Source organism: Thamnophis elegans, chromosome 1, assembly GCF_009769535.1.
Source record: "Thamnophis elegans isolate rThaEle1 chromosome 1, rThaEle1.pri, whole genome shotgun sequence".
Classification (NCBI taxonomy): domain Eukaryota; kingdom Metazoa; phylum Chordata; class Lepidosauria; order Squamata; family Colubridae; genus Thamnophis; species Thamnophis elegans.
The window spans coordinates 19,785,186-19,798,643 of record NC_045541.1 but is presented as its reverse complement, the minus strand read 5'-3'; the positions used below and the strand labels follow the sequence as shown (position 1 = coordinate 19,798,643).

At 38.0% G+C, this 13,458-nt stretch overlaps 1 protein-coding gene across 1 annotated transcript in view; it reads right to left on the bottom strand.

Annotated features, from left to right (window-relative positions):
- CERKL (ceramide kinase like) overlaps positions 1-12,322 on the bottom strand; it is a 45,285-nt gene extending 32,963 nt beyond the window's left edge. Inside the window, exons 1-2 of the mRNA XM_032237249.1 lie at positions 12,040-12,322; positions 912-1,154 (exon numbers count right to left, since the gene is read on the bottom strand). Coding sequence (XP_032093140.1) covers positions 912-1,154; positions 12,040-12,322 — 526 coding nt within the window. The remainder of the gene's footprint in view (positions 1-911; positions 1,155-12,039) is intronic.
- Positions 12,323-13,458: the final 1,136 nt, after the last annotated feature.

The window sequence follows — 13,458 nt, the reverse complement described above, 5'->3', positions numbered from 1 at the left end:
AGCGCCAATCAATCTGAAGCAAGACTAGAGCTGCAGTGCACATCCAGGGGAGAATGAGAGTCTACTTGTATTTGTGAGGTCAGAAATACAGACAGGTAAGTAGAGGCACAGTAAATCTTGAGGAGTAACCTAAATCCCATCAGGTGTGACCACATCCATTGCCACAACTAGTATTTTACTAATCAACGCAAATAAATTGAAATGGAGTAAAAGGGTTGGTCACCCATGGGTTAGGAAAACAAGCCAGGAACATAATTCATAACCTGAAGATGATATAATTTTACAGGATTAAGAAATAACAAGTAATTTCAGCTAATGAAACAGAAGGAAAGGTTTCTCATCTCCTGTTGAACACAGGGATGGAGAAAAGAGCTGAGTTTCATGCACACAAATTATGAGTTTAGTATTACCTATGGACCAAATACACAAAATAAAATCCGTGTAATTTCACCATGTGAAAAGTGTATCAAGGAAACAACAACAGTAATAATAAAAAACATAATAACTATATCAACATGAGAAAATTATTGACATCTTAATTATTCTTATCTGGATATAACCTCTTCTAAAGTCAGTAGAATATATTGTCCCAAAGGTGTTTTTTTCAAGAGGCAACTGGACTTTCTGGTTCTTCTTTGAAGACGTTTGGAATGGAAACGTTTGGAATGGAAGGATTTATTCAATTTCCCACCATCCAGTCAAAGCTGAAGGAGCTTCTTGGATGAAAAGCAAAAGGTCTTCAAAGGAAAATCAGAAAGTCCAGTTGCCTCTTCAAAAAGCACCTTTGGGACAACCATGACCTGGATGATTGAGAATATCTATAGACAGTAGAATGTATTGTTTGATAAAACAGTAACAATGCTGTTATATCTTTTATCACAAAACGTTTTGAAAATGTGAAAATTACTTACCCGTCAAAATGGTCTTCACAGATCTATACCATAAGTAACAATGGTCTTCACTTATGTTACCTAGATTGATGGTGGCATCTTTAAGTTTATTGCCTTCTTTTTTTAGACACACAAAAATAGCAATTCCTAATAGTGTGCCTCCTCTTTCTTGCCCAGCAAAACGACGACGTTTCAATTTTACGGAAAATACATCTTTCATTTCAACAGATTCTTCCTGACGCTGTAAACCAATACTGGAATGTCCTGCAAAAAAAGGAAAATAATAACTACAGCTTAATCTTGTATAGTTCTTAATAGACAAGTGTTAGAGAGTATTATGTATTTGTGCACATACAACCACAATTGGATTGCTCACTAGAAACATTAGGGGGCTATTTATTCTCATAATGACACAAGCATAAGTTGACAAGTAGTTGTTACTGATAGTCTATGGAGATTCTCAATTATGCAGGTAAGGTGCTTTTTTCCAAAAAAAAACAGTTGGACTCTCTTGGTTTACTCCTCTGAAAATATTTCGCTTCTCATCCAAGCTTCTTCAGTTCTGAAACTTCAGTTCAGGAAAAAAAAAATCAAGAAAGTCCAGTTGCCTTTTGGAAAAAGCATCTTTGGGACAATTACTGACAGGCAATCCTTGTGAAATGATCTCCATCAGGTCATGAAGAAATGAAAGTAACTGCAAACAATATAAACCTCATTAATTCAGGAATAAGCATCTGGGACACCACAAACTGATTCCAGTTCGAAGGATTTACTTCTTAATAAAGAAGGTTCAACCTCATTCAGAAGAGGAACAACATTTTTCCAAGTTTTCCCTGAATGTTCAGTTCCCAAATCAGTAAGCTTTGCACATGTCCAAGTTTCTCACCAATGCTAAATAAACAGTATCTATAGAAACATATTCCCTAATTAATCTGATTTTCACACATCTTTTTAGCAATTAAGTAAGACTCATCTAGGTGCAGGTTGAATCATATAGCCAAAGGCCTACAGCCAACAAAATCATGATAGGAAGAGATTTTTGAAAAAAAATCTCCTTACTACATGAAGTTCATAGAAACATTGAATGTCTCTTGTGTTATTTTGTATTGCTGACACATCCAAAAAAAACCTAGTGCTCTTGTTTGTCAGCCATTACAAATAATAGAATGCTGATCATGGTTAGTGTATTACTGTGATCAGTGACGTGTGGTGAGTTTTATGGCTGGTGAGGCAGCTTTTTAGATTTGTGGACTTCAACTCCCAGAATTCCACAGCCAGGCATGTTCAGTTCCGATTTAAAGCGACAGCATTTTTCCCCCTTGCAAAATAAGTTTTCCCATTCTTTTTTTTCTCCCTCCCCCTCCTTCCTCCCTCTCTCCCTCCCTCCCCCCTCTCTCAAACAGACACAAACACACAGAGAACTTGGATCCCTCTCTCACTCACTCACTCTCAAACAAACACAGAAGTTGGATTGGATATATTTTCCAAAGGCTTGAAAGCAGCTCCTCTGCCATACCGCCCTCCTTCCCCTGCTGCCTTCCGATTGGAGCCTTTGATTGCAGGTGAATCACATTGCCTTTTCAGTGAAGCTGGGCTTATATACTTTTATCCAGCTGTGTGTGTGTGTGTGTGTGTGTGTGTGTGTGTGTTTGAAAAGGCAACATGGGTTCTGCATGCAATCAAACTTTTTGAATTCCTCCCCTCCCCACACATGCACCTTTTCCAGCTGTTTCAGAGAGGATTTCAACTCTGCCCTCATGAAAGGCCAGAGCTCTGAGTCAGACTGAGCTAGTTGCTCCCAGAGAACTCTAAAAATTCCCTCTATAGGAGGCGAGAGAACATGTGCCTCATTTGCATAAGGAATTCTTCACTTTTTAACCCTTGGTTAACTCTTAAAAGGCAAAAAAATCCTTATGCAAAAGAGGCCCCTAGTTCTCTGGCCTCCTCCTATAGTTAACACTAAGCACTGTTCCAAGTCACTGTGACTTAGAATCTGGTAGCAACTACCTTGGCTTTAATTATTTTTAAAAAGTTCTTTAAAATTCTTTCCTTTTCCTCATGATTGGTGAGGCCACGCCTTCCCTGCCTCTAGTGACTGCACGTCCCTGACTGTGATGATGGACCACGGCACGCGTGTCACATGTGACACGCAGAGCCCTCTCTGCGGGCACGCGAGCCATCACTTCAGCTCAGCCCCACTACGCATGCCTCCTGATGGCCAGCTAATTTTTGGGTCTTTGCTGTGCCTGTATAGGGGGCAGGGCACATGCAGGAGACACACATGCATGCCTGAGGGAAAGGGTGCCCATTTTTGCTCCCAGAAGTCTGCAGGGAGGCGTATTAGGCCCAAAATGGGGCGCTGGGCTTTTTAGCACACAACGACAAAAAGGTTAGCCATCACTGGTATATTACAAACACTTCTTTAAGTTCTAATATGCTTGGTCTTATGGAGACTACTACCTGGAATTGACAGTTCTCCAACTTTTCTGTAAAGGCGGACATCATAGTGTTAGACACAATTTCAAATGGTTATACAATGTTATTTTAAACAATTATAAATAATTTTAATTAGAAGGAAATTGCAAAATTTTAACCTGAAAGAATGGACTTCTACCATCAATTTCTCATCCAGTTTTTTAAAAAAATGAAAACTTGTACATTTTTAATTAAAACTGGCTTACAAATTTATATTGCAAACTTTTCTTTTCCATTCAAGAATTGTCCATTCATTAGTATGATACTGATTATTGCTAGCCGTTTCAAAACATTAACTCTCCTCTCATATTACCTAGAAGGATACAGGGTGCCATCTGTTCTTACAGGGGATTTAAGTACACATTAGATATCATGCTATTTACTTGATTCAGCTCCCACTTCCCACTGTATTTTTTAAAATCAATTACAAGGAACAAAGATAGTCTTTCCTGCTATTGTTTTCACCGTAAGAGCAGGCCAAAAACCTTCATAAAGTAGGTTACTCTTGTTAGGTTTTCTTCTCTTTTTAACCACACTTAACATTAAGAAAGGCCTCAGCAAAAACAATACTACATAGCTCTTTGAAATATTACTGTAAGCCAAGAGCTTGTCTACATCAATTTTGGCACATCTGCCTGATGTAGAGCATAAACAGGATTAGAAGTGGATTTATCTGCTTGACACTAATTGTACTCACAGTTTCTGCACATGTCCAGTTCTTCAAATACAATGCAAAAATAAGGTTGGCTATGGTATTAATTTCTATCAGCATGTGTTAAGCACTTTAGTTAAGCATATCACATTCATAAGAAACTGAATCTCCTCAAACTTTTCAAATTTTATTTATTAACCAAACTTATTTGACAACTCATATTTTACTTCTCTGAGATTTGCTCTCTGAGATAAAAGGGAAGGAAATATGTTTTTATTCTTACGTATTATTTTGCTTTTTGATATTTGGGATGCAAATATTGGACAGAAGAAAGGAAACTAATCAGAAGAAAACCATTTTAGGTACATATCATCTCAAACAAATTACTACCTCCAAGGACCATTTATACAGATAGATGAATTTTCTTTCTTTGTGGTTTAATATATATTGGATCTGTGGGTAGAGAAGCTTAGCTTCGGCCAACATGGCACAGAGACATCTTATTTTTGGTTCCCAAAAGACTATACAAGTTGGCAAATCTTTGCAAGTATCACCTCTGCCAGGCAGAAAAAAATCAACGAAGCTACATGAATTCTGAAAAATATTGGGATGGGGGAGTTGTACTCTACACTTTTTGAGACATTGGGGGGAGGATAGGAAGAAATATAATTCTGAATGTACATTGTTCTTATAAAAGTGAACAAACCTAAACAGAATACATAATCCAATACAGTTTGTTGGCACTGTACTGTTTTTAGTAGTTTGTGGAAACAAATGGGCATTCAATTAGGCAAGCCATTGCAATCAATGCCTTCCATTACATTGGGCTGTATATTTGGATATATGAAAAGATTTCAACAACATACAGAAACCTATTTATTAACGGATTACTAACTGGTATTGTTAACAAGACACAAATCATAGTTGCTGAGAAATTGATTTTCTCTCTTACTTTGAATGACTAGAGAAATTTAGTTTACTAATACCTATAAATATAGATAAAACATTAATGATGTAATTAATTTTGTATTACTTTATACTTTATTGTATTTAAGTATTTGAATAAATTGACCGTGAAGTTTCCAAAAGATGACCTAATTAATTTATGAGCCTCGAGACAAAGTTCAAAAGAAATCCAGTCATTTATTAGGATCAACATTTTGGCATGTTCTTCTGTGGAGCCGAGACTGATTTCCACTTAATGGCATCTGAACTTTACCCCTGTATCCCCTTCCTTCTGTCTGTGTCATAAATCCACCAACAAGGTGCTGTGGCAGGCTATGAACATGCACATTTCACATGCCAGCTGTAGGAATATGAGACCTGACTCTGGCCAAAGGTATGCATGGAATTCTCCTCCCTTTTCTCCCTTTTTCTATGTCAACTTGATAGTAGTCATGGAAACGCTTTACAAGTTGACATCGACTTTTACATTTTTAATATCTGAAACCTGTAAATTTATACTTGCATAGGAATCAAAACATGTCAAACATTTTATAGAGAAATCAGATAACAATATCCGTCTAAAGCATCTAAAGCTACTCTCTGTGACATTCATAGCAAGCAATGGTAATACTGATACCATTCAGAATTCCACAGTACAAAAGAATGTTTCCTCTCAAAGTATCTTCTATATAAAGAATATAGAAAGAACTACTGCTAGTGCAAAATCTATTAATGTTTCAAACTATTCAAACTATGTAGCATTAAAAGTAAACTAAGCAAAGATACTTATTTACTGATTATGCACATTACCTGGCATTTCCTAACTGTATGACAGAATTGGTAAAAAACAACTAATGTCAGCATTTTTATCCTAGAATGTGAGCTGCTTTACATACATTTAGATAATGCAGTATATATTACACATGCAATTAAGGATACATAACACTTCGGTTTGTGTTAGAGGTAAAATGCAGGCGAATTTGGTGTTCACCTTTCTTAGATCAAGCACAATTTATGAACTTACTTTTTAAAAACTATATCCTGTACAGTACTGGACATCTCATATCACAAAATGTATACTACTATTATTCAGACGACAACAAAAATCTTTCAGTTTAAATTTTGTGTTCTTTTCCCTACAGCGTTCCATATTATGTCCCACTGGAAGGTACTTGCAATATTACAAAAAGATTCATTAAGAATAAAATTATCCATAAATTTGTTGTTGTTAGCATTAAATGTGTACTTTTGTTTGTTTTATTGTTTTGTATGCTATATGATAAAACAATAAACAATAATAAAAAAGAATAAAATTAAGAATGGTATCAGAAATATAACTTTTAAAATGGATAATCTGTTAATAGATATATAAGATGCTGCATAAATGAAAGTTCATTAATAATAAAAAAATGTAAACTCAATAATTACCATAGTTACATTCATCTATGAATATGTCAGTTACATATAAAGTTATGCAAATTTCATTTTCACTGTGCAGCTTTCAGGTTAGTGTGATAGAAATTGCCATCTTCTATTAAATCTTGGGTCTTATTTGTATTATTTGCTATACACACACCAAGAAATGAACATTCAAAATTCTATAGATAGTCCTTGTTTACTCAGCTGTATATATGAAGGTGATTCAAAAGTAATTTTATGATCAATCCTTGCATTTACAACTTTCACAGGTCTGTAAAGCAAAGGAAAGCTGAAGCAAAATCATAAGCACATTCATGATTTAACTTCATGACTGCTTCACTTAACAACCAAGTTGTTGGGTTCTAAATAAGGATTATCTCTATATTGGCAAAGCAAAGCAAAAAAATATTTCATGTCTTGCCCACAAGACATCCAGGTCCCTGGCACAATCTTGGCAGGTAGAAAGTCCAGCAGGTAAAAATCCCAGCCAATTGTTCCAAATAACAAGCTGAAGCTCAGACATATTTCTACTGTATGGTCACTGGTGTGACAAAAGAAACTTGGATTAATAAGTACAGCACATTGTGAGATCATGAAGTAAAAGAGCTGATAGTCCCCAATAGACATATTTATAGTCATAACTATAGACGAGCTTACTCAGCTCTTCCATTTTTTATAATCTCACAGCTTCCTATTAAGCAGGACTTCCTTCTCCTTTTGGTTATTAACCTGTAACAAGGACATGGCTTTATCTTGCTTATTAACATTTGTGTATGAACATTAGGCTCCAGTCCATAATCATTAGCACAGAAATATCAGAAAACTAGGGGAGGGGGAATATGCATTTGTTATAACCCATCATTTCTTTTCCAGTATTTCTTTTCATAATTTACATAATATTGTTTCTCCAAAATATCATCATAACCAAAATATATCAGTCAATAAATAACAAATATGTATTCTTGGGTTCAGTAATTATGTCATTTCTTCATCAATTATTTCCCTGGGGGAGGGGAAAAATCACTGTTTCCATGATACACATTGCTAGATAGGACTAACATCTGTTGTTTCGGAGATTAAAAGGTCTGCAAAGTAATCTAAGCATACTTTTTTTTACACCACAGATGCTATCACCACTTAGTGAATATAGCAAACTAATTTCAACGCTACCATTTAAAAAAAAACACCACATTATCAATTTCCATTTATTTATTTTTTAAATATGTTGATATAATTACACACTTGGTAAGCATAGGAGTAATTTTTAAAATCAGTTTTACCCTTTTTTTTTAAAGTAATAGCCAATAAGGAAGTTTACATATAATACTGTATTAAACAGTACATAAAGGCATAAATTAAATTTTTCAAACTCAATGAGGCACAGAAATAATTGTATTTATTACATGTATTAAATTTATATGTCACCCATCTCATGATTCAAGGCAACTAGAAATTGTGCTTGCATACTGCATAATTATGCTAATTATCATAGTATGTTTTTACAAATTTAGATTTCCTCAAAATCTTCGCCCTCAAAGTATCAAATATAGCAATAGCAATAGCAGTAGACTTATATACCGCTTCATAGGGCTTTCAGCCCTCTCTAAGCGGTTTACAGAGAGTCAGCATATTGCCCCCAACAATCTGGGTCCTCATTTTACCCACCTCGGAAGGATGAAAGGCTGAGTCAACCCTGAGCCGGTGAGATTTGAACCGCTGAACTGCTGATCTAGCAGTAGCCTGCAGTGCTGCATTTAACCACTGCGCCACCTCGGCTCTTCTCGGTATAAATACTCGTTTATAAAAGCTATCATGGCCTCCCTACTAGTAGTAAATTTAAAGCACTGAAATATTACATTAATACAGAATTTTTCTGATTGTAGCATTATAGTCTGATCCAATTATTATTAGTATCTCTGATTTTGAAAAATTTATAAATTTATAATTATAATTAAAAATATTTGAAATGTTTTATTATAGTTCTGGGAATTGTATGGATGTTTATAGTCTTACAGTTGTTTTAAAAATGGAAAAAGTATAATATTCTTTTTTCATTAAAGCTGCATACATTCCAAAAGTTATTTTAAAATATTTCAGGCTACCTCTCTCTATTCATTAAAGTAGCCAAGTATCAGATTTCTATGCAAACTTGGGGAAAAAATGATACTGCTTTAAGACTTTCCTTTATTTTTAATGAGTCAGGTTTTTAAAGCATCTGCATCTATTTTAGGCTCACACAAACACCATTCAAACTGTGAGCTACTTTAATGAATGATATGCTCATGGAAGGACTGAAAAACTAATTTCCTATTTTTTTCTGAAGTGTACACAATCCTAATTTCTGATACTTCGGATATTTCCCATTTTAAAAAACCCGAATGATTAAATATTAAATATGCAAATGTTACTTCAAGGTTAGTAAAATTCATTTCTGCCCCCACTCCAAAGAAACCCATAGGAGAAAAATACTAAACATTTTGCAGATTGTTAGCTATAATTAACCAAAAGGTCAAATACTGAAAGGAAGCAGCAGATACCACCACAAAAGTAACAGATGTTCTTTGAGTTCATCTGGACAAAACAAGCATATGTGAAAGAAATCTGATACTATCATAAAATCAGCTGGTGTCTAATATAATAGCAGACCCTTATGGTAGAGGACTAATGTATGTATCAAACACACAGGTAATGTAACACATTTGTTTCAACAGAACATTGTCATAAGAACATAAAAGTAACTCAAAAGACTAACAGAGTTTATTCAGCAAAAGCTGAAAATACATAAAAAGTTCAGCACATTTTAAATTATGTAAGCTATATTTCACAGGATTCACATTTTCTGTAAATAATACACTGATTAAAGTTGCGATATAAATAAAAATGGAACAAATTGATTTGCCTATAAGTTGCTATGCTGACCAAGTCAAGAAAAATAACTGTCATTTTACTATTTCAATTTTAATATTTAAGTTTTTTACATTACAATTTTTTGGATAGGACAGTAACACATATAAAATATGGCCCAATAACTACAATGCAAGATAATCAGGGGCATATTTTAAATATTTTAATATTCTAAAGTATCCTTAATTGGAAGAGCCTTATTTCCATGAAAATGAATTTACTGCTATTATTTTTAAACTTTGAAGATACAAGTTTATTCTATATTCTGATGTTAACTGTTTATCAAGCATAATGTAGAAAAAAGCCTGCATCATGCAAATAAAAGTCCAATTCACATGACAGGAATTCTAACAGAATCTTGGTAACACAAGAGTGTGGATTGCATGCAGGCTTCCATGTGTAATTCCTTCCATACAGAGCCCCATTCGTTTACTTTGAATAGTACACATACTCCATTGTTAGGGGTGGAGCTTGTAGTTAAGAGGCTGATTTGCTTTGATTTCATCAAATCCCTGAATTCCCTACTCTGGCTAAGGGCATCCTGTGGCATGTCTCCATGGGCTTTCCTCTAGTACTCTAGCCCAGTGTTTTTCAACCACTGTGCCGCGGCACACTAGTGTGCTGTGACATAGTGTAAGATGTGCCGTGGGAAAAACACTTTATATATAGTCAATATAGGCACAGAGTTAAATTTTTTTTAACATTTTCTAATGGTGGTGTGCCTCATGATTTTTTTTCATGAAAAAAGTGTGCCTTTGCACAAAAAAGTTGAAAAACACTGCTCTAGCCCTGCAGAGTAAATTAGCAGTGTCCCATAATGTCTATCACTTATCTCAGTTCTATGCAGGCATATTCTGGGAATTAGGTTACCAAACCACTTATTCCCTTCCCCATTCACCAAGCTACTAAGGAACACAAGAGTGAGGATTGCCACAAACTCTGTTCTGAAGTGGGACGTCATGATGTTTTGTTTTTTCCACCATAATTTTAGTGTATTGTACTGCTGTTTTATTTGCTTCCCAACACCCATTGGGGAACTGGGTGGCCTAGAAATGCTGTAAAATAAATAAATGATCCTCTATTGCTGTAAAACAAGTCATGCCCTATTGAAAAGCTCCAAGTTTCCAAAAGCTCCAAGTGGTGATGAAAATTTGCGCTTTCCTATTCCAGGAGAAAACACTGCATTTCACGATCAGCTCCAACCACACCAACCTTGGCATTATGCAAGAACAGCATGATTTGCATAAGCTTGCCTAACACAGCAAATACCTAGAGAGACATCTATTCCCTCTACAGAAAAATGGAGCAATGTTTTTTCTTTCAGCCACTAATCTGCCATCCTCTTTTTTTTTAAGGTTTAAGCAGGGTTAAGACTAAGGAAAGGAAGCTCAGCTGGAAAGCAGAAAAGAGAAATGTCAGCCTTTACAAGTAAAATAATCTTTCCTTCGCTGGCGGGTCTGCGTGAGAGGGAGTTGCATGTCATACAAGACTGCAAGGCTTCATTGGGTAAACTAACTGAACTCAAACTAAGATTCTTTCAAAATGGCACTTTAGGGCAGTGTTTTTCAACCACTGTGCTGCGGCACACTAGTGTGCCGTGACATAGTGTAAGGTGTGCCGTGGGAAAAACACCTTATATATAGTCAATATAGGCACAGAGTTAAATTTTTTTAACATTTTCTAATGGTGGTGTGCCTCGTGATTTTTTTCATGAAAAAAGTGTGCCTTTGCACAAAAAAGGTTGAAAAACACTGCTTTAGGGCATCACTACGGAAAGGCACACCTGACTTTAATAGGTCTTTATAGCCCCCCTCCTTTTTTTGCATTGGGAAAATAAGCAAAAGTGCTTGCAACTTAACATACAGTAAAGATGCTTGTATTTCTCCTAAACTTTGCATTGGAATCAAGGTGTTCTTTAGGTAAAAATGCAATTTGAAAGTGTGTGCCCCCCCCCCCACACGCACACATATCCCTTTGCAGATAGAAAAGAGAGGTGGAACAAACCGAGATTCTCACTCCTTGCAAGTACCATGTGCAACCTAACATTACATTCTAGATAGCCCATCATTGGCAAACGTGTGTTAACCAAACTTTCTTTTGGCTTTGCTGCTACTACCGCTCAGCCCACACTCCCGTTGACCCCGGTGAAAAGGGACTGGAGAGAAAACTAAGACAGAACAATGCCCACAAGGCAGTCCACTTACAACAGTTCATTCAGTGACCATTCAAAGTTACATCACTGGGAAAAAAAATCAACGTAGGACTGTTTTCCACACTTAACGCATCCTCTGTGGCCACGTGATTTGCATTCGGATGCTTGACAAGGACAGACTCACATGTACGACGGTTGAAGTGTCCCGGAGTCCCAGTGATGGCCTTTTGGTGACCTTCAAAGTCAATGGGGAAACCAGATTCACTTAACAACCATGTGACTAATTTAACAGCTGCAGGTATTCCCTTAGCAACCTTGTGGCACAAACGGTTGTAAGTTGAGGACTACCTGTACTTCTGAGGCAGGGAAGAGGAGTTCAAATTTCATTAAATCAGTGAGTATGACAGAGAGTTAGTAACTTATGTAGGGATCTAGTCGCTGGGAGTTTTGTCCCAGATGAGGGGAGGGGGAAGGGGGGAGAGGAGGGGGGAGAATGGGGGGAGAGGAGAGGGAGGGGGAGAGGGGAGAGAGGGAGGAGAGTAAGGGGACATTATACACTCTCCCTTCTCACTGACCCCCTCACAGAGAGGCGCAGCCCTCACCTAGGGGGCTCTCAGGCGTGATAGGGCTCCAGCTAAGCCTCTGGGCGCTCAGCACCACGTCGCAGCTCTTCTTCTTGATCTCAAAAATACCCCTCAGGAGCGGCTGGTCCTCATCGTCTCCCGCCGCCGCCGCCGCGTCGTTCCCTTGGGAGGGTTCTCCTTTTTCATCCCCGCTGGAATAGGCAGGGTTGGCGTGCCCGGCGCCTCCTTCGGCTTCCTCCGGAAAGACCTCCGGGGGGCTCTCGGCGCAGCCTATTCTCCTGGGTCTGTGCAGTTGGGGCATCTCGTCCTCTCCTTTCCCTGCGAACAAAAGATGGTGGGGGGGGGGGGGGAGGCAGAAGCGTCCCGGCGTAGCGTCGCGGCCGCTGCCAAGGGAGCGAGCTGCTTTCCTCCTCCTCCTCCTCCTCGGAAGCGGGAGGGCAGCCGAATGAGAGGCCTAAGGCGCGTTCCGGGCGCCTGAGTAAGCGCGCCACCGCCGCCGCCCGACTCTCGCCAACTGGGAGAGAAAAGTTTTCTGGCGTTTGCAAAGCGGGGGTTTGGCGGAGGGAGGAGAGGGAGAGGCGGAATTCTAGTTGATCTCTGGAGGCCGGAGGAGGGATGGAAACCGAATGCCAGCAAAACGGCGAATGAAAAGCTCGTTTCGTGGCAACGTGGTCAACCCCGCGAAAAGCAAGACAAAAGCAGAACTTTCTCCGGTTGTCAAACAGTTGTCCCAAAGGTGCTTTCCCCGCCATCCCCCCAAGAAGCAACTGGACTTTCTGGTTTTTCCTTGATGCTTCTTCAGCCCACACACCCCTCCCCACCAAATAACAACTTAACAGTAACAAGAGTTGGAAGGGACCTTCGAGGTCATCTAGTCCAACCCCCTGCTCACGCAGGAGACCTATACTAGGGATTCGAACCGCCGAACTTTCTGTTGGTTGTGCTGAGTACTTCTTTCTGAGTAAATGTCAAAAGCCTGGCTCCAGGTAGGTCGGATTGAGTTTCTGACAAAACCCAGGTGAGGATCTGCAGATGCACGGCTCTTAATTTCATCTGTAGGCTTCGGTTAACAACGGTCATTGGGAGCAGGTCGCAAAGGGATGTAGTGGTAAAATGTAATCTCAAGTTACACTCCCATGTAAGGCCATATACAGCATGTGCATGTCAGTAAGATACTTTATATACATGGGATTGGTGGTCCTTCGTATTATTTTCATTTCTGGTTATCTGGAGGAAAGTATCTGAAAATGCAGGCTTCTCTGTAAACCTGTGCACTAAAGAAGAAGCTTAATGTCCTACAAAAAAGGAATTCTTGTGTGAATAAATAAAATCAATACTGGATTTGGCCAGTCATCAAATACATCTATTTTTTTCATTAGCTACTTCAGGTTTTTGTAGCAAAGTGTGGAAAGAAATGTTCTGTGAAAAGCAAACGAA